At 37.5% G+C, this 27904-nt stretch overlaps 1 protein-coding gene and 1 pseudogene across 3 annotated transcripts in view; one reads left to right on the top strand and one right to left on the bottom strand.

The window, feature by feature from the left end:
- Nucleotides 1–27904, top strand: part of BRIP1 (BRCA1 interacting helicase 1) — a 133294-nt gene that overhangs the window by 42102 nt on the left and 63288 nt on the right. For all 3 annotated transcript variants that reach the window (XM_059669774.1, XM_059669775.1, XM_059669773.1), the window contains 5 exons: nucleotides 15170–15460; nucleotides 17923–18144; nucleotides 20719–20918; nucleotides 23935–24067; nucleotides 25706–25860. In XM_059669774.1, coding sequence (XP_059525757.1) covers nucleotides 15170–15460; nucleotides 17923–18144; nucleotides 20719–20918; nucleotides 23935–24067; nucleotides 25706–25860 — 1001 coding nt within the window. The remainder of the gene's footprint in view (nucleotides 1–15169; nucleotides 15461–17922; nucleotides 18145–20718; nucleotides 20919–23934; nucleotides 24068–25705; nucleotides 25861–27904) is intronic.
- LOC132218490 (armadillo repeat-containing protein 10-like) lies at nucleotides 24–10142 on the bottom strand (annotated as a pseudogene).

Genomic DNA, 27904 nt, shown 5'->3' with positions numbered 1-27904 from the left:
TCTGGAAAAATATGACCTACCAGTTAGAATTTGGATATTATTGTTACCTTTTCCTTCATGTCTACATCATAGTGATAAATGCTCATATTTCCTGGCACATTCTTCTCCATGAAATAGGGAAAACAGTGAACCTTTAGTGAAAATAGGCTGAATAGCTAAATGGCCTTCCGTTTTGAGGCAGTTATTTATATTCTGAAAGAGTGTAAGACCTTGAAGAAGAATCTCCTTTGCCACATGACCATCATAAAGGGAAAGGAATGATGTATTCACTTGGGCACCAAGTTGTCCTGTCATGGCTGGAGTTTCAGACAAATTTAACAGCAGTTTCAAAACTTGAATGTTGGTGCTTCTATTTCCTGAAAGCAACACTTCGAACAGGTCTGTAATATAACTGTTAGGCATGTGCTGGTGGTCTTTGGTAACTGTTATGTTTGTTAACCATCTCAGTCCCACCAGTTGCACAGGGGAGTTCAGAGGACCAGAGAAGACATCCTCACAGACTTGATTGACATATACCTTTATCTTGAATTGATTTTTAACATTCACACTCAGGTTACTCAGTGTATCGAAAGCCTTCTTTTTAATATTGTGCTTGGGATTGTTGATTTTGCTACCAACAATTGGAATACCAACCAATTCACGAATAATGACTTGGTTAGCTGAAAAGGCTGCATTGTTACCCAAAGTGACCAAATCTCTTTAAATAATTACAGGATCCTCTGTTGACTCAAGTAGATAATTGGAGTTCTGAAGTTGTTCAGCATTTAGAACAACATCATATGAACCATTGGTTAAGTCTTCTGCAAACTGGGAGGACGCAACCCACGACACATGACTTTCTCCCCTCTGGCCCTGTGTCAGCCTGTAAATGCAATAGCCCCTGAGGACCAGGCCACCCAGCCCCCATTCAGGGAGCCATCCATACTACCTCTGGGGCTGGGGCATTGGTAAGGGTGTGGGAGGCTCTTGGGTGCAGGGATCTAGGCAGCAAGCAGGTCCCGCAGCCACCCTAGCTGCATCATGATAATTTGATATGTATATATAGATTGTAAAAGAATTCCCCCCATCTAGTTAATTAACACATCCTGTCAGTAACTTCTTAAATGTATTTGTAAGTTGATTTTTAGGTAATTTATTTTTTATTTCTATATAATTGGGATTTTTTATTTTGTTACATTTTCTAATTAGTTGTGGTTTTATACAGTGGGGCCTTGACTTACGAGTTTAATTCGATCCGAGACCGAGCTCGTTAAGGAGCTTGTTAAGGAGCTTGTTAACTCAAATTACTCTGTCAACTCAATGCAAAAAATCGGCCAAGAGACAGCTGGTATCTCAAAAAACTCGTTAGTCGGGACACTCGTAAGTAAAGGCCCCACTGTATATGACTACTTAATTTTTTTTTTTTTTTACCAAACCACATTTTATTATTTTTTTTGTACCAAACCTCATTAGTGAATTCTTTTATTGTTTGTAATAGTTTCAAAGTTTTCTTATGTTTTCCAAGTATGCAATCATATCTTTTATAAGTAGTGATCATTTTACCTGTTTTGTAATATTATATGTCTAGGGAAAAAGTATAAGTGTAATTATAGTAACAGATAGAATGATCATGTAATTTATTGTCCAAACCAGGACACTTTTGAGAATGAAGATGGTAGGGAGCATTATTAATTAATCTGAAACAACAGATGTAAACTAGAAAATACGGTTATCTTTGTGTTGTTTGAGACCTTAATGGGAATGCTTCTAGTTTATCCCCATTAAGCATGATACTGGCTTTTGGGGGGAAAATCCTATTTAATAAAAGAGAAACATGGTAATTAGCCGTACATCCGCTACCCTTCCCATTGGCTAATCAGGGCGATATGCAATTTAACTGCCAGCCAAGATGGCAGCCAGCAGCTAGGCAGCTTGAAGTTAACATGAGGCTTGCTTGCTTCAGTGATGGAGGACTCCAACGTTCCCCGCCTACTTTGCCGGGCTCTGAGCTTGCAGTTTGAAACATTGTTACAAATATAGAAGCTAAACAAAAACCCAGAAACCTGCTTTCAGGCAGCCGGGATCTCAGAGCTGGAGTTGATACAGTGTTTCGATTATAGAACCCAAACAAACCAGATACCTGCTTTCAGCAGCAGAGGCCTCAGAGCTGGAGCCAGAACTAAAGCTGGCCCAGAATAAAAAAAGAAAAAAAGAAAAAAAGGAGCAGTTGGGAGCTTCAGTGAGCCACCAGCCTGAAAACAGCCCTCAGCCCCTCACCCAGACTGGCCAGGCACCCCAAATGGGGACCCCCACCCTGAAGGGTGTGTGACCAGCTGCAAACAGCCATCATCCCCTCACCCAGGCTGGCCAGGCACCCCAGTGGGGACCCCCACCCTGATCCAGGACACCCTTCAGGGCAAACCAGCCGACCCCCACCCGTGCACCAGGCCTCTATCCTATATAGTAAAAGGGTAATATGCCTCCCGGCACCGGGATCAGCATGACAGGGGGCAGTGCCCAAACCCCCCTGATCGCCCTGCGGCTCTGTGTGTGACAGGGGGCGGGGCCACAACCTCCCTATCGGCCCTGCTCTGTTCGGGACAGGGGAAGGCGCTCCAACTCTCTGATCAGCCCTGCTCTGTGCCTGATAGGGGGGAGCTCTCCAACCCCCTGATCGCCCTGCGGCTCTGTGTGTGATAGGGTGCGGCGCCCCAACCCCCTGATCAGCCCTGCTCTGTGTGTGACAAGGTGCGGTGCCCCACACACCCCACACCCCCCATGGGCCCTGCTCTGTGTGTGATGGGGTAGAGCCATAACCTCCCCATCGGCCCTGCCCTGAGTGTGTAGGGTACGGTGCCCCAACCCCCTGATCCGCCCTGCTCTGTGTGTGACAGAGGGCGGTGCCCCAACTCCCCTATCGGCCCTACTCTGTGCGTTACAGCGGGGAATTCCCCAACCCCCTGATGGGCCCTGCTCTGTGTGTGACAGGGTATGGAGCCCCAACCCCCCTGATGGGCCCTGCTCTGTGAGTGACATGGGGCAGCCCCCCGACCCACTGATTGGCCCTGCTCTGTGCATGACGGGGGGTGGTGCCGCAACCTCCCCATCGACCCTGCCTTGAGTGTTACAGGGGGCGGTGCCCCAACCCCCCAATCAGCCCTACCCTGAGTGTGACTGAGGGTGGCATCGCAACCTCCTGATCCACCCTGCTCTGTGCATGACAGGGGCGGCGCCCCAACTCCCCAATCGGCCCTGCTCTGAGCCCGACCAGGGGCTGCACCTAGGGATTGGGCCTGCACTCTGCCACTGGAAGCAGGCCTAAGCCAGCAGGTCGTTATCTCCCGAGGGGTCCCAGACTGTGAGAGGGCACAGGCCGGGCTGAGGGACTCCCCCCCTACCCCCCGAGTGCACAAATTTTTGTGCACCGGGCCTCTAGTATATATATATAGTAAGATAAAATTTTTGTCATAATAGAGAAGAATCATTTGTATATTAGCATTTTAATCAAGAATGAATATTAAGCTATAGAGATAAATATGATTTTTCGTATTTTATTTTTTGATATGTTAAACTATATTAATAGATGTCCTAATCCTGGAAAGGATATATCCTTTTGTTCTTGGCTTTTTGGTTTTTTTCAAGTGTGTGTGTGTGTGTGTGTGTGTATAAGAGTCCTGTTTGCTATTATTAGAATTCATTAGTGATGTCACTTGATATTTTTGGTGAGAGAAAGCTTATTTAGATTTGTTTTAAGATCATTGTTGTATTTGTTTTATAAAAAAGAATTTGTAAACTCTTCCTTATATTTAAAATCTTCTGTCAAGGAAATTTTATACACAAAGCAGAAAGAGGACAGGATAGTGAGCCTCCTTGTGCCCATCACATAGCTTTAACAGTTATCAATATTTTGCCATTTTACCTCTGTGTTTGTTTTATTTATCCCATATCATTTTCTTTTCTTTCTTTGGGGGGGATTGGTAGAAGAAAGTGTGGGACTGGGATATTTTATTTTATTTTTTTTTATATATTTTTTTTAAAGTACTGTGTGAAACTTGACTTTTTTTTTTTTTTTAAATATACTTTATTGATTTTTTACAGAGAGGAAGGGAGAGGGATAGAGTTAGAAACATCGATGAGAGAGAAACATCGACCAGCCGCCTCCTGCACACCTCCCACTGGGGATGTGCCCGCAACCGAGGCACGTGCCCTTGACTGGAATCGAACCTGGGACCCCTCAGTCCGCAGGCCAATGCTCTATCCACTGAGCCAAACCGGTTTGGCGGGACTGGGATATTTTAAAGAAACTAGAAGACATCATACCTATTTGCCCATAAATAATCTGTACTAATAAAAGAGAAAGATGCAAATTGACCGTACCTTCGTGATGCCCACCAGCCAATCAGGAGTGAGCATGCAAATTAACCCAACAAAGATGGCAGGTTAATTTGCATACGCAGGTGCTGAGCGACCGGAGGCAGGGCGGGATGCTTGCGTTGTTGCCATGGTGACAACACAGGTGTTCGGCACCGCCCTGGCGGCTCTGGGCCAGAACGAAGGCAGAAAGGCAGCTCCGGGCTGGAGTGAAGGCAGAAAGGCAGTTCCAGCCGGAGTGAAGGTGGTGCCAGCAGCCAGGGAAAGGAAGGCCCATTCTTGCACGAATCTTCATGCATCGGGCCTCTAGTTTAATATATATTTCTAACAGATAAAGACTTAAAAAAAAATTAACAATAACTGGGTGGGGGCAGGCCAGAAGAAGTCAATGGGGTAAAAATGGGGACATATGTATTACTTTCAACAATAAAGATTTTTTAAAAACAAAAGAAATATAGCAGTGACTATTTAAAGATATTATTATAGCTAAAAAAAAATTAACAGTAGTTCTTTGTCTCATACCCAATCTGTTTACAGTTGTGTTTGTTTAAAAAATGTCATTTTAGAGAGACTTTTAAAATCAGATTCCAAATGTAAATCCATGACATTTCTTTTAAGAGAGAAGCCATTAATTTGTTGAAAAAAAACTGCTTTATTTGTCTTATAGGATTTCTCATATTTAGGATGTTTTTAATTTTATCCTTATTTCATTTAAGATAGAGGTCTATCCCCATATTTCTAGTAATAGTAGTTAGATTTAGAGGTTGAATTAGATTCAGGTTTGATTTTGTCCTTGTTTTTTATTTTTTCAGGAATAACACAAAGTGCTATATGCTTTGTGTTGCATTGCTCAGGAGGGAAATAATGTCCAGTTATCTCTCTTTATAACAATAGATCCGGATTATGTTTTCATGTCATTTACTATTTTTTCTACAAAATTTTAAATGACTGCATTGCATTCTGTTGACTGGCTGTTCCATAAGTTATGTTTATATTTTATGGCTGGATGTTTAAGTGAGAATCTTCTTCATTCACTATGCTAATTACTCAGTGTTTTTATTATTTTGAAGAGTCACAGACTTTAATTTAGGGAAATTCTATTTTGTGATTTCTTTGATAATTTTCAGCAGATTTTAGCCTCACTGGGCTCTTTCTTATAGTATGATTATTCCTTTGTCAAAAGATGTACTATTTTCTTGGATAGTGTAATGAGAGTTTACTTGTGTTTTTTTTAAAATGATCCCTAAATTATGTGAGTTTCCTTCAGAGTGAATTTTCATATCTTTTTTTGCTCATTCTCTTCTACACCTTTGGTTTTTCCATATGCTGGCTATCTTTGTCAGTTCATATTTAAGGCAAAAGGATTGGGTGGCTGGTGTAGGTTTTTTCAGCTTTTATATAAACTGAATGTTTTGTATTGGGGCATGGTGAGGGCAAAGTCCCTGTTTTAGGTGGGCAGAGAGCTGGCTATGAGACTGTGGGCTCTTTAAAAATCTGAAGGAGGAGAACTTTATTCAGGGAAGCCAATATTTAAGCTTGAATACACCCTAGAAGCTTTAGCTTTCCTAATATTTCAGTTTTTTAGAGTAGTGGCATCTGGTGTCTGCTAACTGACTGCTTTCTGTATGAGATAGATTGGGATGCTGATTAGGTTAATTGTCCTGTTTTTCACATCTGATTATCCCCCTGATTTTAGCCTTATTTATCATTCTCTTCCTCTGTTGATCCTGCTGACTAAGTAGGATTCCATTGGAGCATGGAATCCAACTTCCTGGGTAAGTCTAGTACCCATCTGACACCATAAATAGTTATTACAGTATTGTAGACTATATTGCTTATGCTATACTTTACATTTCCATGATTATTTTTATAACTGGCAATTCGTATTTTTTAATCCCTTTCACTTTTTTCACCACCCCCCAAATCTCTGTTTGTTTCTGTTTTGTTTGTTAATTTTGATGTAGATGAGAGGCAGGATCTAACTAATTTTTTTCCAAATAGTCATTTGTCTAAATATTAATTGAATAATTTCCCACTGATTTGAAATGCCACCTGACTTAATCAGAGTGGTTTGCTTTTGAAGAAATAGAAGCCTACTCAAAGAAAGATCAAGCAGGAAATATAACAGCCCTTACTGAAACTCAGAAGTTTTTAGCTAGCTTCTCTCTTCTCTTTGGGGCCTCAAGTGTGGCTTCCCTGCCTCTCTTCTTCTTCTTCTTCTTCTTCTTCTTCTTCTTCTTCTTTTTTCTGTAGACTGGTTTTCTCTTTTATATGACCTTACCATGACATTGCAAAACGGAAGCCTTTAAGACTACAAGACGGTCTGGTCTGTTCCTTATAGTTAATTAACTTAGTTTACATGGCCCAAGTACCAATTCCTAGGGAAGTGAATTTAATTCATCTTGTTATGCCTGGGATTGAGTTTGGGCATGTGTTATTAATGTAAGTATTAGGTGAACCTTTTCAGCAGGGGCTATACATGATGAACTGTTTTCAGAATAAAGGGTGGGACACATGTCTTAAGAGGTGCCTAGTACAGCGTCTTTATCATATGTACAAAAATCTTCATATGCTCATGTAGACCAATATCACCCCAATCAATTTAATAAATAAATCTACACTAATAAAAGAGAAAAATGGTAATTGTCGTACGGCGATACCCTTTTCATTGGCTAATCAGGGCTATATGCAAATTAACTGCCAACTAAGATTGGCAGTTAACTGCCAACAAGATGGCGGTTAATTTGCATATGTAGGCACAATGCAGGGAGGCGAAAGGAAAGCAGGAAGAAGCCCCCTGCCACTGACAGTGATCGGAAACCCAGGGGGGAGCTAAGAGCTGGGGAGCAGCTCTGCCCCCAGCCATGATCGGAGAATCAGGTGCCTTTTCTGCCCTGGCCAGTGATAGCAGGAAGTAGGGGTGGAGCCAGCGATGGGAGCTGGGCACGGTCGAAGCTGGCAGTCCCGGGAGCTAGGGGTCCCTTGCCTGGGCCTAAAGCGAAGCCCACGATCGCGGGGCCGCTGCAGCTGCGGGTCCCCGCTGCCCGGGCCGGACGCCTAGGCCAGAGGCATTAGGCCTGGGCAGGGGCAGAGCCTGCAACCGTGGGAAGCTGGGGGTCCCCTGCCCAGGCCTGACACCTCTGCCGGAGGCCTCAGGCCTGGTCAAGGGGCCGATCCGGTGATTGGTGATTGGAGGGTGATGAGGATCAACTCCTCTGGCCGAGGCATCAGGCCTGGGTGGGGGCCAGAGCCAGTGATCGGGGGGAGATGGGGGTCCCCTGTCCAAGCCTGACACCTCTGGCGGAGGCGTCAGGCCTGGGCAAGGGGCAGAGCCAGCAATCAGAGGGGTCTGGGGGTCCCCTGCCCAGGCCTGACGCCTGGGCCAGAGGCATCAGGCCTGGGCTGGGGGCAGAACCAGTGATCAGGGGGAAATGAGGGTCCCCTGCCCAGGCCTGACGCCTCTGGCCCAGGCGTCAGGCTAGGCAAGGGGCTGATCCTGCGATTGGAAGGTGATGGGGGTCAACGCCTGAGGGCTCCCAGTATGTGAGAGGGGACAGGCTGGGCTGAGGGACACTCCCCCGCCACACACCCAGTGCACGAATTCGTGCACCGGGCCCCTAGTATATATATAAAAGGAATATATACTATTCTTTCCCATTAAAAATATTTTGGTTATTCTCACTAGTAGTTTCTTTCCAGATTAAATGTAGAACCTATAGTTATATTTTAAATCTACTCTCATCACTAGCCATATGTGACTTTATTTTAATTAATTAAAACTAAAATTCAGTTCTTTCATTACACTAATCACATTTCAGGTGCTCAATAGCTGCATATGGGTAGTGGCAAGTGTATTGAATAGTGCAGATATGGAACATGCTATCATTGCAGAAACCTTTATTGGGTAGTGCTTCTTTAGAGGCTTGTCTATTGATAACTTATCTAATTTTTTTTTATTTTTATTTTTTAAAATATATTTTATTGATTTTTTACAGAGAGGAAGGGAGAGCGATAGTTAGAAACATCGATGAGAGAGAAACATCGACCAGCTGCCTCCTGCACACTCCCCACTGGGGATGTGCCCGCAACCAAGGTACATGCCCTTGACCGGAATCGAACCTAGGACCCTTCAGTCCGCAGGCCGACGCTCTATCCACTGAGCCAAACCGGTTTCGGCATAATTTTTTAAAAATATATATATTTATTTCATAGAGGAAGGGAGAGAGAGATAGAAACATTAATGATGGGATAGAATCATCTATCAGCTGCCTTCTGCACACCCCCCCACTGGGGATCAAGCCCACAACCCGGGAATGTGCCCTGACTGGTAATTGATCTGTGACCTCCTGGTTCATAGGTTGATGGTCAACCACTGAGCAACACTGGCCAGGTAGATAATTTATCTAATTTTTAAAGCCCATGGAAGAAGCAAAAATATTTTGTATAGGGTTCTTTTATACTATTTTGATCAATATGTGGAAGATGATATCAAGATAGCTGTTTTCTCATTTTAAAAGGTTGATGAAAGAAAGTTTGAAAATTACCAATATACCATAAAGGAGAAAATAAAAATCTCCTGCGACCCCAAGGGATAGGAGTTTTAAATAGCTTTTTTGAAGTATATAAGTGGACATAGTATGCAGTTGTATTAATTTTCACTAACTAAATAATATGTCTTTTGACTACAGTTTCTCTATTCCTGGGATATTTTTTATCCATGTCTTGCTTGTTTGGATTTTATAATCATAGTTTTGTTCAAGAAGAACACATAAGTGTATTTCTTATATTACATCAAGAGGCATGTGATGCCAATTTGTCTCACTGATGATGGCAGGTTTGATCACTTTGTTGAAGTGGTGACTGCCAGGTCTCCATTATAAAGGCATATTTTCCTTTTGTAATTAATAAGTAATCTGGGGTAATACATAAAGACTATGTGAATATCTTTTTTCCCAACAACTTTTCACCTAATGATTTTAGCATCCATTTAGGTAGCTTGCAGGAATCAATTATTACAAGGGAGTTGCAAAATGGTGTATAAAAATTCTATCATTTATCATTCTATTTAACAATTTTTAGCTGGCATTCTTCTCTAAAATTAAAATTCAGTTCCCCTCTCTGCCCATCTGTCTCTCCTTTGATTCTGTATTTCCCCCACCTTTTTTTTTTCTTTTTTTTTCAATATAAGCACCCCAGGTATTTTTTATGAAGTTGGTCAGTGTAACTCATCACTATACTTTGGGACTCATTGCTATGTATAGCCACATCTGTGTAAAGTGATGTTAATCCAGGAGAACTTTACTTTATAGCAGGTTGCACATTTTTATATGTTTGACTTAAACTGAGAATTCTTATTCTTATAGAATAAGATGGTTCAAGTATTAACATAGATAAAAATTATACCACTTAGGGTCTTTCTTGATTAATTCTACTGAAACATAAACTTTTCAGAAACTGGGGCAACTGTGTTAAGGAATTCCCATTTACACTAGGCAAGAAAGTAAACAGTAAGTGGAGAGTAGGGTAACAAACACTTATGGTATCAAAAAACAACCGTGAAAAGGATCTGTCTTAATGTGCTAGCCCATTGCAGTTTAACATATTGCTTACAACCTTCACAATAGAATTTGAGTGACTTCAGTTACACATTCCAGGAGACTGGCAGTCTGTTACAATCAGAGTCTGAACTTTAGAGCAGGCTAATTTACAGCGATGGGATGAAGAAAGTTGTGGATTTGTATTACACACTCTCACCTGACACTGTATCTGATCCCTTACCTGCTGATTGACATCTTGAATGAGCTCTTTGAAGCAAGTTCCAGCTTAATTAAAACGTTTGCTTGGTTAGCAGTGATCTGTGAAAGCCTGTGATAAATATTGAATCAGGTTCACCTGCTGGTGGCTGTGAGTGGATAAACAGCTGCTTTGTGCAGTTTAATCATGAAACTGTGGCGGTAGAGTACTACTACTGTTTGAATTTTTTAAAAAGAATAGTTGAAAAGGTATAGTTATGTCACTTTTGCTATCTTGCTAGAGTGTGTGCTTATGTGAGATTTTGCACAACAGGCATTCTGTACCTGTTTAGATGGTTTGGACAACAGCAAATGGTTGATAAAGATGAACAATAAACCCTGTTTTTTATGCCTCAAGATTGTAATATAATTCTGCACTCATTGGCTTTTTACCACTAGTTCTATATGTGCATGACTTTTTGAAATAAAAAGGGCAGTATTTTGCTTTTTTGCCAAGTTAAATGGTAGATGATAATAAATCTTAAAGCTTTAAGTTTTGAGGTTATGAATTCTAACTTCTCCACAAATTTATTGTGTTTTGTAGTAACTTGAAGAACTTTTTGTTTTACTTTTTTCATCTGTAAAATGGAATTAAAAATAATATTACTGAACTGTTTTAGAATTATGTTAATATTAAGTCATTAAAAAATATAAAAAAGAAATGAATTTTCAAGCAGTGGAGGAACCTTTATAAAATTACTAGAGGCCCGGTGCATGGATTCGTGCACCGATGGGGTCCCTTGGGCTGGCCTGTGGGGATCGGGCCGAAAACGGCTCTCCGACATCCCCTGAAGGGTCCCGGATTGTGAGAGGCCGTAGACCAGGCCGAGGGACCCCACCGTGCATGAATACATGCACTGGGCCTCTAGTATGCATATAAGATCTTTGGTTAATCTCTTCCCACCCCCCCTCCCCCCTTCCGTCTAAGATTCATCAGTCTGTTCCATGTTTCCATCCCTGTGGTTTCTGCTCCTGCATTGAGCGTCTGCCCCCTGGTGGTCAGTGCATGTCATAGCTACTGGCTGGTTGGCTGGTCAGTCAGTTGCTTAAACTTTTATCTATCTATCTATATGTCTTGTGTAAATTATAATTTTATTTCTTTAAAAATATTTTTTATTGATTTGTAGAGAGAGAGGAAGGGAGAGGGAGAATAAGGGAGAGAGAGAGAGAGAGAGAGTGGGAGAAAGAGAGAGAAACATCAGTGTGAGAGCTGCCTCCTGAATGCCCCCTACTGGAGATTATGCCCTGACCAGGAATGTAACGCAACCTTTAAGTGTATGAGATGATGCCCAACCAACTGAGCCACACTGGACAGGGCTCAGTTTGTTTACTTCTCTGCAGTATAATTGTGTCTGGCCAATATGGTTATAAAGAAAATGCTGTTTCAATTTGATTTCCATATAAAATCAGACATAAGTTTTGAGGTAAAGCTGTCACCCAAATAAATAGCAGTCTTCTTTGAGCTCCTGATGAATATTATGGAGTCATTTTTTAGAAATGCACAAAAACTTGTGTCTGTAGTTTATGGGTCATCTCTAACCCTCTGTAATAGTTCATCGACCCTAATTTAAAATATGCCTTTGTCATTTTCTATTTCTAAGCATATTTAATCACCATGCTTATTTTTATTTTTTAAGTATTCAGGTATAGTAATTGTTTTTGTTGTAAGCAGAGGTTGGAGAAAGTTATGAAATTTTAGAGATTGACACTGTGCTATCTTAATCTACTTGAACTTCTAATTATGGCTTTGTGAAAGAAATACTGGCAAGGACTCAGCAGTTTAGGCCTTTTTTCAAGATCAAATCTTAAAATCTTTCTTCATCTTTTCTAGGAATTTAGATATATGTCTCTATATACCAGGTGAAATGAGGGACTAGATAGAAGTTTTTAGGAGAACATTTTCCAAAAATCCCTGGATGCTGACATTCTAAGAATAGTTTTAGCTACTGTAGATTTGAAATGTATTTTTGAATAATTGAATCCTGCATAATAATAGGTTTCTGCTATTATTTGGGTTGGGTTTTCTTGTCTTTTGTGGAAGTAAAAGGACTCTATAGACAGTTTCTAGCTATGGGAGAAGAAGCCCTCTCTTTTAGAGTTTGCTTCTGCCACTCAGTGTAGCTGCTTTACAGATCTTAGAGATTACAGGTTTTGGGGAGCCCATGCGTTTTATCTTTCTTAAAGTGTCTTTCTTCTTTTTTAAGTTTATTGTCGCCACTATTACAGATGCCCCCCCATTCCCATTTGCCCACCTCTATCCTTAAAGTGTCTTATCTATCTTTTGAAGTGTTAGTCTTTCATTGAATTGAAGTATACTATGACCTCCTGCCATTTCTCTTTTCAAGATTATTTCTCTAGTTTTCTTACAGCATTGAATGTTGCTGACTTGGGTACAAATAACTCTTTTTTGTTATTAAATGTCTTTTTGAAGCCTCTGTCCTATTTCCACATTTATTTTTTTCCATTCTCAAATATGATTGTACCAAATCCTTTCATAGATCATTCCTGAGGAAATAATTTCTTTTTACAATAGCAAAAGAAAAAGAATCAACTTTCTTTCTTAAATTCTTTCTTCTACTCTACTTGCCCATCCAACCAATGAAAAACTATCTTCTTGAGGACTCACTTTAAGTTGATAGATGGTGTGATGATTTCAGAGCACTTTAAATCTTAAAACAAAACAAAGAAAAACATGTTAATATAAAATTTGCCATCATTTATTATTTTTTAAATTATTAATGAAAAACAAATTTGAGATACCTTAATAAAACTGCTCTAGTGGAAACATTTTCTGAAACTAGTGCTTGATCTTAGTTTTCGTTAGTACAGCTATAAGCATAACATTTAAAAATAAACACATTCATTATTTAAATTATTAGTGCCCAATTCACACCGTTTAAAAAGTTTGAATACAAAGCAGCAACTTATAAAGCTGTGTAATATCTTCTTTTTTTTTGTTTGAAAAAATTATATGAAAGATTTATTTACACATATATGAAAGGTCTAAAGTTATAATGAATTATTTGGGATGGGGAGCTAGTTTATTTTGTGTATTTCTGTGTTGTTTGAATTTTTTGGTTGGGGAAAAAAGTGGAATTAATAGGTGTAGGGCAGGTGATAAACTTTTAAGTGGAATTGGTGTTGAAAAGTGTTCCTTCCATCAAAATATAGATGATGTCCAAGCCTTCAAAAAAGACCACTTTACTGGATTACTTTTATGTTTGGATAGAATAGATCCACATAGTATACAGCAATGCATTAGACCCCAGCTTTCTAATACTCAGGATAAATTTAACTGTATCACAGGGAAGAGAAATAGTATAATTGAGTGAAAAGATTGAAGGTATAAAAAAGTAAACTTAATTCTGCTACCTAGAGTTACCCTAATTCTTTTACTGTGTTAATTAATTAATGTGATCATTGCAAAGGCCAAAAAAGAATTCAGTCAGAAATATCATGGTATAATTTGCATCCCATTTTTGTGTGTGACCATAAATTGTCAGATATTGCAATATATGTAACATAAACCACATGTCAGCTGTTTCCTGCCTCACTGTTGACAAGAGCCCCATTCATAACTCTTCTTTTTATCCTTTCAGTGAATAAGTAATTATTCAATATAGAAGGCAGGATATTTGGAACTGGCTATTTAATGTGGCAGCACTCTGTAATGAAATCTGCTGTTACTGGCAACCTGAGAGGGGAATGTAACAATTCCAGCATAGCTGTAACTTTATCTGCTTTGACTGTTTATTTGGCACATCAGTGAACCTTTTATCCCAGTGAGTGACAGTTCCAGAAGGGTCACATTTACATCCATTCTATCATGTATTGTAATATTTAATGGCGGACAAGGTTGAGTGAGACTGGCAGTAATTTGAACTTGCTTTTCCACTGAGTTGAGGCTAAAAGACAGCTTGAGCCCCAGTATTGTGGTGTAACATGCTATGACTTAGCATTTGTTGATGAAGGCTAATCTTACTGATTATATTTTTTTCAAAACACTTCAGTTAAATGGTATATTTGTTCTACTAAACTATAACTCTACAGTACAAATTCTCTTACGCTACTGTGCTACTTAGCTTTTCCCCCCCCATTAGTGATCACTTCTATAAACTAACCATTTCATGGAATTTCTCTTAATAAGGCTGCACTCTGTCTCATATGTATAGTAATTAAGGTTAAAGTTAGGTAGTAGTTATTAAGAATCCATGAGTTCTAATATATAGCATTATACTGCTTTTTATTTTTGAGAGTTTAGAAATAGGAGAGAAAAAAATCAGGTAAACATTAGACTATATTCCTGAAGTTCCATATATGGTGTATTTACGGAGACATTTATGTAACTATTTCAATTATGAAACTGAATTACGAGTAAAATTGTCCAGGGAAAGGTATCCTGAATGATAATTTTACTGATAGGTTTGCTTTTTATGACAGGTAATTGAATTTCAGATATACTTGTTCCACACAAGCAACTTGCCTTTATTATTAAATATTAATATGCATTCATTTTCATACCTTTGCTAGAGAATAGTTTTTGCTTCTGTTGTTCAGTGATACTTAGATTCAACTTGATATTTCTATTTTTTTGTAAGCTATATTTTAAATACTTTAAAAATATAGGTATATTACAGGATATTTAAATGGGCTGTGCTGTAAACAAAATAGTACTATCAATTCTAAGCTCACTTGTTCACTTGAAGCCTAAGCAAAAATTAAAATTATCTTATTATAATTTATGAAAAAGTAAAGTTAAAATGTACTTAAAGCATTTGGAATTTGAGAGTTGGAGTGGTATGTAGGAACCAGTGCAAATATGAAAATATCATTTATAAGTTTTAAGAGTGAAAGAGAACCAATTTGAAACGGAATTTGTAGTTTTTCTTTAATGGCAAGTATTAGGTGGTATCTTGATATTTTTTGAAAGTTGTGATTCATTACTATGGGTTCTGATTCTTTGAGAAGTTTGATGACATTTTTTATGGTAGTTCAGACATTAGTTATCTTTTTCTTTTCTTATATAGCCCTCTGGTCACTGTGCTAGGTGCTGTTGTTCTACTAAACAAGGAAACAGTCAAGAGTCTTCAAATGCCACTAAGAAGGATCATGGGGGGAAATCCAAGATACCAAAAATATATTTTGGGACACGTACACACAAGCAGATTGCTCAAATTACTAGAGAGCTCCGGAGGACAGCGTACTCAAGGGTCCCGATGACTATTCTTTCCAGCAGGGATCATACTTGTGTCCATCCTGAAGTAGTAGGTAACTTCAACAGAAATGAAAAGTGCATGGAATTGCTGGATGGAAAAAATGTGAGTAAAGTTACTTTGTTTTTGAGAAAAAAATAAGGTTAAAAGGATTACATTAACTCAATCTTTTGGTTTATTTTTTATATATACATTTCCAGTTATAATCAAATAACTTTTGAAATCAAATTAATTGCTAGTATTAATATTTTTTGAAAACTAATTTTACCACAAGAAAAATCTTTATTCAAGTTTAAAATTATGGTTTTTGTCCTAAAGTTTGAGGATATTTAATTCCTTGAAATTAATTTTCATTTAAACCAGATGTCTTCTTAACTTTCTTGTAAGTCAAACATGGATGATGTCATATGAAGAGATAAAAGTATTTAAATGGACTAGATTTAATTAATGTCTTATACATATTTAAAACTTCAAAGGAATATAGTTTATTTAGGTTTTCTTTGAGCAAATTTTAAAATGTTTTTTTAATTGAATGAGAAATATAATGATTACCTTGTCTCATTCTGATTAACACAAACTTCTGTTTCCAAAAAATTATATTAAATTACTAAGTTTAAAGATATGTCATAGTGGTTTTGAAGTTTTCCAGGAAAATCTAGATTGACATAACTTTGGACTAGAAATTTGGTGGAAATAGAGAAGTCTTTCTTACTAAAGACACGACTTCTAAATAATTTTTTGGCATAGTATTAGTTTGGTAGTTTGTGTCCCTGTTTGATAACTAGCTTACTCTAAAATGGAAGTTACGAGTCTGTAATTATACCCAGAAATTATTGGTGAACTATAAATTGATAGTAGATGAAATGACCGATGATATTTTAATACATTTTTAAATTTCAGTTTTTCACTAGTATTTTTTCAGAGTTATTTTTACACAAAGGAGATGGCTATAGCCCCTAGAGTTTTATTTAATTGATATATCACCTCCTACTATATAATGTAAATAAATTATTTTATATTATGCTTTTCTTTCTCTGCTTTTTTTTATTAGATGGAAATTTATTCAAGCTTTGTTTGGGACATTAAAAAGATGTTTCAATAGGCATTCAGACATGTGAATATGAAGTAGAAGTACTAGGGAACTTAACTTGTTCAGAGTCAGGAAGAGAATACAGATTATTGAATCAAAACCATTGTTGAAAATACTATTTACATATTTATTTCCAATAAGTTCTTCTTAATTGAGGAACTGTGAAATCTTCACAATATTTAAAAAGTTCTCTTCAAGGAAAGATGAAAATAGTAAAAAGTCAAATACTAAAAAAATAATAAAATAGAGAAAAGGCTCTTTATGATAAATACCCATAAATTTTGTGCACTTTTAAGCAGACTTCTTTCCATAAGTGGTTAATTAATCTACTGGATTCCTCAAATTCTTGAAATTTCTCTTTTGTCTATATAGTTTATGCAAGAAGACTTGGCATTGCCTATTTTTTACTTGTTATTGGGAAAATTTTACCATAATCGATTATTTATTATCTCATTATTAAAAGCAATTATAAAGTTTAAGATTGTGCATTGAAAGCAGATAATCTTATTTTATGTAATCCCTAGAATACTGTAGTGCTGGTTATGTTTTTTGATTGATCTTTACTGTCATAAGTTTGAATCGTGTAAAAATAAAAAGTAATTCAATAGACTTGAATGTTTAGAATTTTTCATTAGCATTTAGTTTCTGTTTTAAAGTAAACAAGTCTTTAAAAAATATTAGCGATGTACATAATTGAATATACCTGCTTTTAGTTGTTTGTCTTGACCTAATTTTGCCTCAGAATGCTTAGCTCATAGGCATACATGAACATTCTTTTTCTTGTTCCCAAGCCCTTAGGGTAATTTGGTATTGTAATGAGGGCCAATTACAAAGTCACCATAGGTGTCTATGTTTACTGTGGCTGAATTACCAAAGCGAAATGATAAATAGATAGCTGACAGTTTGAGTGAAAAAGAGTGTAAAGTGTGATAACGCTTTAATTGACAGACTGCCCTCAGGGTTGTGTTACACTGCTAAAATGGATGAGCTTTTCTGGTTTTGCTATCAGCCTGTACAGGAGTGTCATTCTAAGTGCCCTTAAAGTGTAAACTTTCTGATTTTTTGGCTTGATCCAAAGGCACATGTGTTTTTGTTCACTGTTTCTTTTATGAATGTGCTCTTATACTGGAAATGCAATGCATTTATCTGTTAAAAGTTAATTTTGTTTCAGTTAAGAAACAATTACCTTAACTAGCCCCAGAAGTAATTTTAAAATAATATTTCAGGTATGCAAGAATATCTACTTTTGTTAGGATGAGATTTAACAGTTTTAATCATAGACTGTGAAGGCACCTACCTTAGTGATCATTTTGTACAAATACAAGTTTTCTGATTAGTTTGGGATGGTAGACATGGTATAATTTCTCTCATCTTTGCTTTGTGGCTTTAATGATGTTACTAAAATTCTGAGATAAACTTGTTTTATTTCTCTGTGTCAATATTGGTTCACATTTCAATTATGCATATTTGTTTTTAGGGCAAATCCTGCTATTTTTATCATGGTGTTCATAAAATTAGTGGTCAACACACATTCCAGACTCTCCAAGGGATGTGCAAGGCCTGGGACATAGAAGAACTCGTTAGCTTGGGGAAAAAATTAAAGGCATGTCCATATTACACAGCACGAGAACTAATAGAAGACGCTGATATAATATTTTGTCCCTACAACTATCTTCTAGATGCACAAATAAGGGAAAGTGTGAGTAGATACGTAAAAATTAGAGCTTTTTTCCTACTTATTGGGATATACATGGTGAATGTGAAAGCTTTTAGATGTTTTAATGTCTTTTATTTTTTTGTTTTATAGTTAATGTATGTAAGTGTATAAACAGATTAGAGTACTGAAAACATATTGTAAGGTGTAGTAAAAATTGAATTTTAGGTCTTGTCACTTTAATTTCCAAAGTAATAAGTACTTTTAAGTGGGATTATAGCAGGGTTTTCATCACCTTGTTAGTGGTGACATTTTGGACTGGATAATTCCTTGTTGTGTTGGACTGTCTTGTGCATTATAGGATGTTTAACAGCTTCTCTGTTTTTATCCACTAGACGCCAGTAGCACCCTCACATGGTAATAATAAAAAATGTCTCCAGACTTTGCCAAATATACCCTGGGGGGCAAAATTGCCCAGCTATGATCCATTTATAGCTATCACTCTCTCCATTTATGAATAGTCAGAAAGAATTATTTTAAAACATTTAAAATATCTGAAGAATCTGTTTTGGAGAATTTATGTTGGAAGAATATTCATACTATGCAAATTATGCTTTGTGAGCTTGTGAGAAGTGAACTTTGTATACATCATTTGTGTTTATTTGCCTGGTTTTTCTTAGACACATCCAATTGTTTCAGCATAAGAAAAAAACACCCAGAATAACTTGGTATATTCAATTGTTATTTCTCTCTAGATCTGACTGCAAAACTCTAGCTTTCTATTTCCTTAAGTTTGAAATGAATAGAATTATGTTTACTACCCCTACTATCCTGCCTCTTATCCTATCTCTTGGCTAAGTCTCTTTCTTCTGAGCAACTCTGCAGACCAGTCTTCTAATATTACTTTTATTAATCTTTCCTCTGCTTAAAAATCTCACAGGCTCTTTGCTCATGGGGTAAAGTCCATGTTTCTTAAGCTTACTTTCAAGTTCTTAATAGTCTGACCTGAATCTGCTCTTTCAGCTTTCTCTGCTGCAAACTCGCATCTGAAACCCCTCAAAAATTACCTCATAGTGGTAATTACCTGGCTGGGTAGCTCAGTTGGATAGAGCGTTGTCTCGATATACCAAGGTTGTGGGTTTGATCCCCAATCAGGGCACATACAAGGATTTATGGAATATAATGAACAACATAAACTGATGAACAAAAACAGATCCAGAGACAGAGAAGCATCGATCAGACCGTCAAACCTTAGAGGGAAGGGAGGGGAGGGGAGGGGTAAGGGGGAGAGATCAACCAAAGGACGTGTAGGCATGCATATAAGCCTAACCAATGGACACAGACAACAGGGGGTGAGGACATGAGTGGGGGGGGGGGGGGTGGGCAATGGGGCGATAAGGACACATATGTAATACCTTAATCAATAAAGAAAAAAAATTAAAAAAGAAGAATCAACCAAGGAATGCACAAATAAGTGAAACAACAAGTCAATGTTTCTCTCTAAAATCAATCAAGCAATAAAAATTACCTTATAGTCCCCTGAGGACTCCTTGTTATTTCCTATATCTCTGGTTTTTTATTTTTAACCACTGAGCCATTTGGCCAGGCCTGTATTTCTGCTTTTGATGACACCTGTGTTGAAATGCCCTACTCTCTTCTATCCAAATCCAAGTCCTATTCCTCCTTAAGCCCCGTGTATTTCCTACTCTTCTATGGTTCTTTCTCAGTCATCTTCAACCCTCTGTATATTATTATTTCTTCAGAGTAACTCATTGACAGTTGCTTTGTGACATTTCTTGGTGTTAGGACTTTTCCAATGGCAAGTGACACAAGCTCAGCTTCATTAGAGCTTAAGAAAAACCACTTGACTAACTCTTCATTGTGATGGCTTTATGTTCAGGCAAGTTCTTTTCAATGGGAACAAAGATAACCATAGGAAGCTAGCTAGCTAACCTGGAAAAAAGAACATGATCTTATATTTGTCACCCCAAATTACTCTGATTGGCCTAGTTTGGATCTCATATCCATTCTTGTACCAGTCACTGTGACCATGTAGGGATGTAATACTTTTTTCAATTGACAAGCCTAGTCTCTGAGTCTACCCATGTAGTAAGAATGGTGATGTCCATGATTAACAGATTAAAAGTCCTACCAACATCACATAGGAGTTGGGGAAGAGCGGTTCTTGCAATGAAGTGTTGCAGGACAGACTAAAACGAAAGATACATTAATGTTTTGAGTCTTTTGAATCTTGTATTGTTATTTTACTTTTAAAGGTTTTTTTTTTTTTTACTCTACTTTTTAAATTATGTTGGAGATCCCTTCATAGAGGGATTTTTATGCTCCTTTGTGTAGCCAGCTATACTTTAATCCAGGCTCACTTAACACATTATTTTGGTTGTGATAGGTTTGCAAAGTATTTTGAGAGTGAAAAATGGCAAACTTTGTAATGTTGAGCTGATATTTGGTTGGCTTTAGTGCTTTAGAAGTTTTAAGGCCTGGAATCAGTTGCACATGCAATATTGGCCTATAGTGTGAATTTTTAAATGAAACATCTTACCTACTGCTGTTAAATGCATTTTGCTGAAAGTTTTACGGGGAATTTTTTTTATCTTATAGATGGATATCAATCTGAAAGAACAGGTTGTCATTTTAGATGAAGCTCATAACATTGAGGACTGTGCTCGGGAATCAGCAAGTTATAGTATAACGGAAGTCCAGCTTCGGTTTGCTCGAGATGAACTAGATAGCATGGTCAACAATAACATAAGGAAGAAAGACCATGAACCCTTACAAGCTGTGTGCTGCAGTCTCATTAAGTAAGAACATTTGTCTATCAGTGTCATTTGTGCTGCCTTTGTATTAAAAACATGTTTTATTTTGCAGAGTATTTATTGTTAGCAAACTTTGACCAGGCTACTTTGGAAATGGATTGTTCCTTATCAGTTAAACTTTTAAAAATAGGCAAACTTTTGTCTTATTCAAAAGAACATAATGGACAGAATAGATTTTTTTAAATTGATAATTGTGAATCTTATTCTTAATTTAACAGGATAATTTAACAGCCACTTATGCTGTGTATAGGACATTGGGCTGTACATAAATTAATGGTTTTAATTAACATTTTAAAATTCTGGATATGGCTTTAATTTATTGCTTTATCGTCCAGTTTGAGTAGAATTCTGGTTTAATGAATTTCAATTAACCAATATTTCAGTACTATAAAATACTATATTTAGTAGTAATTTCATTGAGATTTATATTACATAATTTCTCTTTCATTAGACATTAGGTTTTTTATCTCTTTACTAGAGGCCTGGTGCGAAATTCGTGCACTTGGGGGGGATCCCTCAGCCTGGATTACGAGAGGGCGCAGGCCAGGCTGAGGGACCCCACTGGTGCACGATTGGAGCCGGGGAGGGATGCGGGAGGTTGGCCAGCTGGGGAGGGATTGTGGGAGGGCTCCAGGTTGTATCCAGCCTGTATCTCTCAGTCCTGATCAGCTGGACCCCAGCAGCAAGCTAACCTACCAGTTGGAGCATCTGCCCCTGCTGGTCAGTGAACATCATAGCCACTGGTCGACCAGTCAACTGTCTGCCCCTTGGTGGTCAGTGCACATCATAGCGAGCGGTTGAGCAGTCTTAGCATATCATTAGTATATTACGCTTTGATTGGTTGAATGGATGACCAGACACTTAGCATATTAGGCTTTTATTATATAGGATCTTAGAAAAAACCTCCCCTGACTCTACATCCTATTTCATTTATCTCAGCATTTTTCTGTTCCTTTAACAGTATACTTTTTAAAAATGTGAAAGTTACATAGTCACATGTTTGAACAGAAAAGGTATACACAAATTTCTGTTGTAAAAACCTCCTTCTTACCCCACCCCCATATGCTTAGTTCTTGTCCTCCTATACAAATTTATCATTTAGTGCATGTTTATGCATAATGAGTCCATTCTTTCTCAATTTTTTGATAGTTCTTGTTTTGTTTGATGTCTAAATGTTGAAGTGCCTCAGGACTTTGTCCTAGGACCTCATTTCATTTCTAGCTCTGCATTTCTCCTAAATTATATAACCCAGTCCCACAGCAGTACTGCCGAGGCCTGAACCTGTGTCTAGCCCCAGCCTCTCCCAGGAGTGCTATGTTCATAAATCCAACTATACTTTATATCTTTGTTTGGATATAAAATTTCAGCTTTCCAAAACAAAACTTATTTCCTTCCCCTACCTAACCCCCTATCTTTCTCATCTAAGCAAACAGTACTAATCATTTTCTCAAATAGAAAATTTAAGTATAATTGTCGATTACCGCCCCACCTCATTCAATTTATCAGTGTCTTGTAAATGCCACCTGCACAATATATCCCAAATTCCTCAGTCTCATGTCTACCATTCAACTAGAATACTGTAACAGCCTCCTAACCAGTCTCCGCTTTCATTCTTGCCTTTCTCCATTGTGACTTTGAAGCAGGAATCATCTTTTAAACACTTAGAATAGATGGTGTGTCTGTCTGTCTCTCTCTCTCTCTCTCTCTCTCTCTCTCTCTCTCTCTCTCTCCCTTATTTAAAATCCTCCATTTAAAACCTTCCCATTGTATTTTGAATAGAATTCAAATTTCTTATCCTGACTTAACATGATCTGATTCTTGCTTATCACTCTAACATTATTCATACCATTATTCCTTTTTGCCCATTGTGTTGCAAATACATTGGCTTTCTTCAAGTCCTTAAAGGAGGATAATTTGTGAACCACCTCAGGATCTTTGCATGATTTCTTCTGATTCTCCCAGGACTGGGTACATTTTGCTTTTAATACTGCCATGACCAAGTACATTTGCCTTCAATTGTTAGAATAAATGTTACCTCAGGGAGAGCCTTCTTGATATTCAAATTAAAGTAGCAATTAGATTATATCAATCTAATTTAGTTTCATTATACTTCTTATTACTACCTGATATTTTCTTGTTCATGTATTTGTTTCTAAATTTCTTTCTTCCTTTAGTAGAATGTAATTTCCATGAGAATAAGGGCCTTCCCTATTTTAGGTACTGCTGTATTTCTACTACCTAGTATAGTTGTCTAGCATAATAATTGGCATTTAAGCACTTATTGGATGTACACATGTGTATATAAATTAATGAATATATTTATATATTTCCTAGTAATTCACTTTTTTAAAAAATATATTTTTATTGATTACAGAGAGGAAGGGAGAGGGACAGAGAGAAACGCCAATGATGAGAGAGACTCATTGATCGGCTGCCTCCTGCACACCCCCTACTGCCATCGAGCCCACAACCCAGGCATGTGCCCTTAACTGGGAATCGAACCAGGGACCTTTCATTCTGCAGGCCAATGCTCTACCCACTGAGCAAAACCAGCCAGGGTTCTACTAATTATCTTTTTTATGTGTTAATATGTAACTTAAATTTTTTTATTAGGTAGTTTTGTATTTCCTTTAATGTGTATTTGGGATGAAGCTCCCAAGACATGGCTCTCATTCGGAGAGAGTCAAGTAAAGCAGCTGAATCCATAAAACGCTGCCTGTTTTTCTTTTGTGAATAAAAGCCTGTTTGTTTGTTTGTGTGTTTGTTTGTTTGTTTGTTTGTTTTCTGATTGAAAGCTTGCTTTTTAGCTATGTGAATGTTTATTTTGTAATACTGGTATGAGATTTGCATGCTTTTAGGACACAAATATGTCTTAATTAATCCATATTTGTGTCCTAAGAGCTTCAAGGAATCCAGATGAACATATCTCAATTCTCTGTTCTGTGAAAATGGTGCCTATAGGATGATACTGGTTGATGGGGACTATTTTATTTTATTCCAGTTGGTTAGAAGCAAACTCTGAACATCTTGTGGAACGGGATTATGAATCATCCTGTAAAATATGGAGTGGAAGGGAAATGCTCTTAAATTTCCACAAAATGGGCATCACCACTGCTACTTTTCCCATTTTGCAGGTAAGATTTCCACCTGTGGAAATTCATTTAGTGAATTCGAAATGATTAATAGTGAATAAGTTTTATCCAGGGTAAAAAATATAGCAATTTGTTTTAAAATTTTATTATGTAAGTTTGATAGGCTTATGTGTGATGGCATAAATTATGGATGAAAAAGTAGTAGTATTTAGTTTGAAGGAAATGAGGCTTAAAGAAATGAATTGCTTATCTATATTATAAAAACCCAGTGGCTCTAATGCCGTAAGGACCAAAGACTGGTCACCAGGAGGCTGCGTGCGTGGTGAGGCGCACACGGTGGGCAGGGACTTGACTCTGGGTCTTGTGGCGCTGTGGGACTTGGGGGTCCCAGGTATCACGCAATTTCCCGCAGGTCTGGGTCTCACGCGATTTCGCGCGCTGGATCACTAGTTCAAAGATAAAAGAAGTCAATATTTTTAGGTTGTAAATTTATTTTGTTAATTGTAAAAGTTAAAAATTTGGAAAATAAATAGGTAAGAAGTTCATATTTTGTTCTCAGAATAGTGGTTATATAAACCTAGGTGGATGGAGATCATGAGTGGGCTATGGGATACTGTGAACATTATGAAATAGTATGCAAAATGTTATGAGTGTGATTTGTTTTTGTGTATCTCGTGAGGTAGGAAATCCATTTTGATTTCCTGTATGGATAGTGAATTTTCTCATCATTTACTAAATAGTCCACTTTTCCCTCTATTTGTAATGCCATATCTGTCACATCTAATTTTTCATTCATGTGTGAATTTAATTTTGAACTCTATTCTATGATTCTGTTTAGCTAAACCAGCGGTTCTCAACCTGTGGGTCGCGACCCTGTTGGGGGTCTAACAACCCTTTCACAGGGGTCACCTAAGACTATCAGAAAACACATATATAATTCCATATTGTTTTTGTGATTAATCACTATGCTTTAATTAGGTTCAATTTGTAACAATGAAAATACATCCTACATATCAGATATTTACAGTAGCAGAATTATAGTTATGAAGTAGCAACGAAAATAATTTTGTGATTGGGGGTCACCACAACATGAGAAACTGTATTAAAGGGTCGCAGCATTAGGAAGGTTGAGAACCACTGATCTAAACTGTCATGTGTTATTACTGTTAGAAAAATGCTGATATATCTGGTAAGGCATATCTCTTCACTTTGTTCTTTTCCTTTGGAATGATCTTGGCTATTCTTGGCCTTACTCTGCCATTTGAATTTTAGAATTAGCTTTGGTTCATTCATTTAATTTTTCTTGTAATATAGTCGTATTATTTTGAGTATCAGAGTACAATGAAAATAATTCAGACATTTAGGTGACATATCAACTCTTTCAAGCTCCATGGAGAAGCCATTTGGTAAGTACATTTTTATGTAGTTCATTACTTTTGAAGGGTACTAAATAATATCCTGATTACCTGAAGATGTAATGAACCTCCTAAATATATAATTTTATTAAAGGTCTTTGAAGATAATGTGGGAACCTAAAGCATATTGTTAGCATTTGTGTATTAGTAATGTTTGCCTAAAATTTCAATGTATATTTCATTTGGGTTTCATTATAGCTTTGAAAAGTTTGTTTTACTGCTTAACGCTTCCCCACTGTATACTTAATATTGTAATTTCTTATAGGGACATTTTTCTGCTGTCCTTCAAAAAGAAGAAAAAATGTTACTGGTTCATGGTAAAGAGGAGACAAGAGAAGTACCTGTTATTAGTGCTTCAACTCAAATAATGCTCAAAGGACTTTTTATGGTGCTTGACTATCTTTTTAGGCAAAATAGCAGGTAAATGAAGATATCTGATCTGTATTTTTTCTCTTAAAAATATTAGCTTTGCCCTAACTGGTTTGGCTCAGTGGATAGAGCAGCGGTGTGCAGACTGAAAGGTCCCAGGTTCGATTCCGGTCAAGGGCATGTACCTTGGTTGCGGGCACATCCCCGTAGGAGGTGTGCAGGAGGCAGCTGATCGATGTTTCTCTCTCATCGATGTTTCTCTCTCTCTATCCCTCTCTCTTCCTTTCTATAAAAAATCAATAAAATATATTTAAAAAAAATATTAGCCTTACTGGATGTTAGCATGTGTTTATTAGTACATTCTTATTTTGTATGAGTACCTAGGATAATAATAAACAATTAGTGGAAATATTGCTCTTCTTGGCACAGATTCAGATTAATTGAAATTAGTCTTTATTAATGGAAATAAGTATTGAAATCAATAGATACACTAATTCAGCATTAAGTTTATAGCTCTCTAGGACTAAATTTAAGCATTTAAGTTATCTTTTAAGTATAGTTTACATATGTTTCTTCCAGTATTAGAAAGTTTCTTATTGCATAAAGCCTCTATTTAGTGACTTGTGAAAAATGAAAAGCAGTTATGGTACTCTCTGATTCTAGTATTTTGTTTTTTAAATTGTGGCCTTATGTACATAACATAAAATTTATCCTCTTAAACATTTTTAAGTGTACATTTTAGTAGCATTAAGTAGATTCACATTGTTGTGCCACCACCACCACTAACCATTTCTAGAACTTTTTTGTCATCCCAAATAGGAACTCTATACCCATGAAACAATATCTCCCAAATATCTACCATTTTCCTCTCTTCACAGCGTCTATTCTACTTTGATCTTTATGGATTTGCCCTTTCTTGGTATCTCATATAAGTGGAACCATATATATTTGTTCTTTTGTGTCTGGCTTATTTCACTTTTCAAGGTTCATCTGTGCTGTAACATATATCAGAATAGCATTCTTTTTAATGGCTGATTAATATTCTATATATATATATCACATTTAGTTTACCATATCAATGTACATTTGAATTGTTTGCACCTTTTGCCAATCTACTTATATAAAAACCCTGGGTGTAACATCATGTCCAGAACCTTGACCAACCGGAAGGAAGTCAGTCTTGCAGGGGTCGTCTTGGAAACGGCTGTGCCCTCCCCCAGCTGTTTCCCGGAGGGCGAGGTTTCAGGCAGGAACCCGCCCTCGGAGCTGAGCGTGGAAGTACTGAGTCCGGCCTTCAAACCAGACCCTGACAGTAGGGAGGAGGCAGCCCCATTCCTCATAGAATCTGCTATTGAATAGCTTGCTGTCAGTGGCTTGCCAGCCAGGAACCCCATTCACCTGCAGCCCGGACCCTGACAGGAGGGAGGAGGGAGCCCCATTCCTTACGGAATCCACAGGTGGCCAGCTTACTGTCAGGGGCCTGCCAGCTAGGAATCCTATTCACCTGCATATCTGTATAAAGTTTTAATACATTATATTAGAGGTTGTGGTGGTACTGTTTTACCCACAGCGTCTACAGGAATTGCTGCAAATTTACTTCTCAGTGGAAGCACCTTTCATTCCCAATATAAATTACCGATTCCATTAAATGAAACTTCAATTTCTAGACTCAATATAAAGAGTGAAGTTGCTAAAACTATTAAAAAGGTGCAACTTCTCCCTATTGATGAATGCACCATGGCATCCAGTCATGCTATAAACGCCATAGACAGATTACTAAGACAAATTTGAATGTTATACTTGGTGGGAAAGTTCTCCTTCTCGGAGGAGATTTTCGACAATGTCTCAATATTGTACTGCATGCTATGTGATCGGCCATAGTATAAACGAGTTTAAAGTACTGCAATGTTTGGGGATGTTTCAGAAAGTTATCTCTTACAACAAATATGAGATCAGAGGATTCTGCTTATAGTGGATGGTTAGTAAAACTTGGAGATGGCAAACTTGATAGCAGTTTTCATTTAGGAGTGGATATTATTGAAATCTCCTGTGAAATGATTTGTAATGGATCTATTATTGAAGCTACCTTTGGAAA

The sequence above is a fragment of the Myotis daubentonii genome, chromosome 16, assembly GCF_963259705.1.
Source record: "Myotis daubentonii chromosome 16, mMyoDau2.1, whole genome shotgun sequence".
Lineage (NCBI taxonomy): Eukaryota > Metazoa > Chordata > Mammalia > Chiroptera > Vespertilionidae > Myotis > Myotis daubentonii.
The sequence above is the reverse complement of the archived record's forward strand: the minus strand, read 5'-3'. Positions and strand labels throughout refer to the sequence as shown.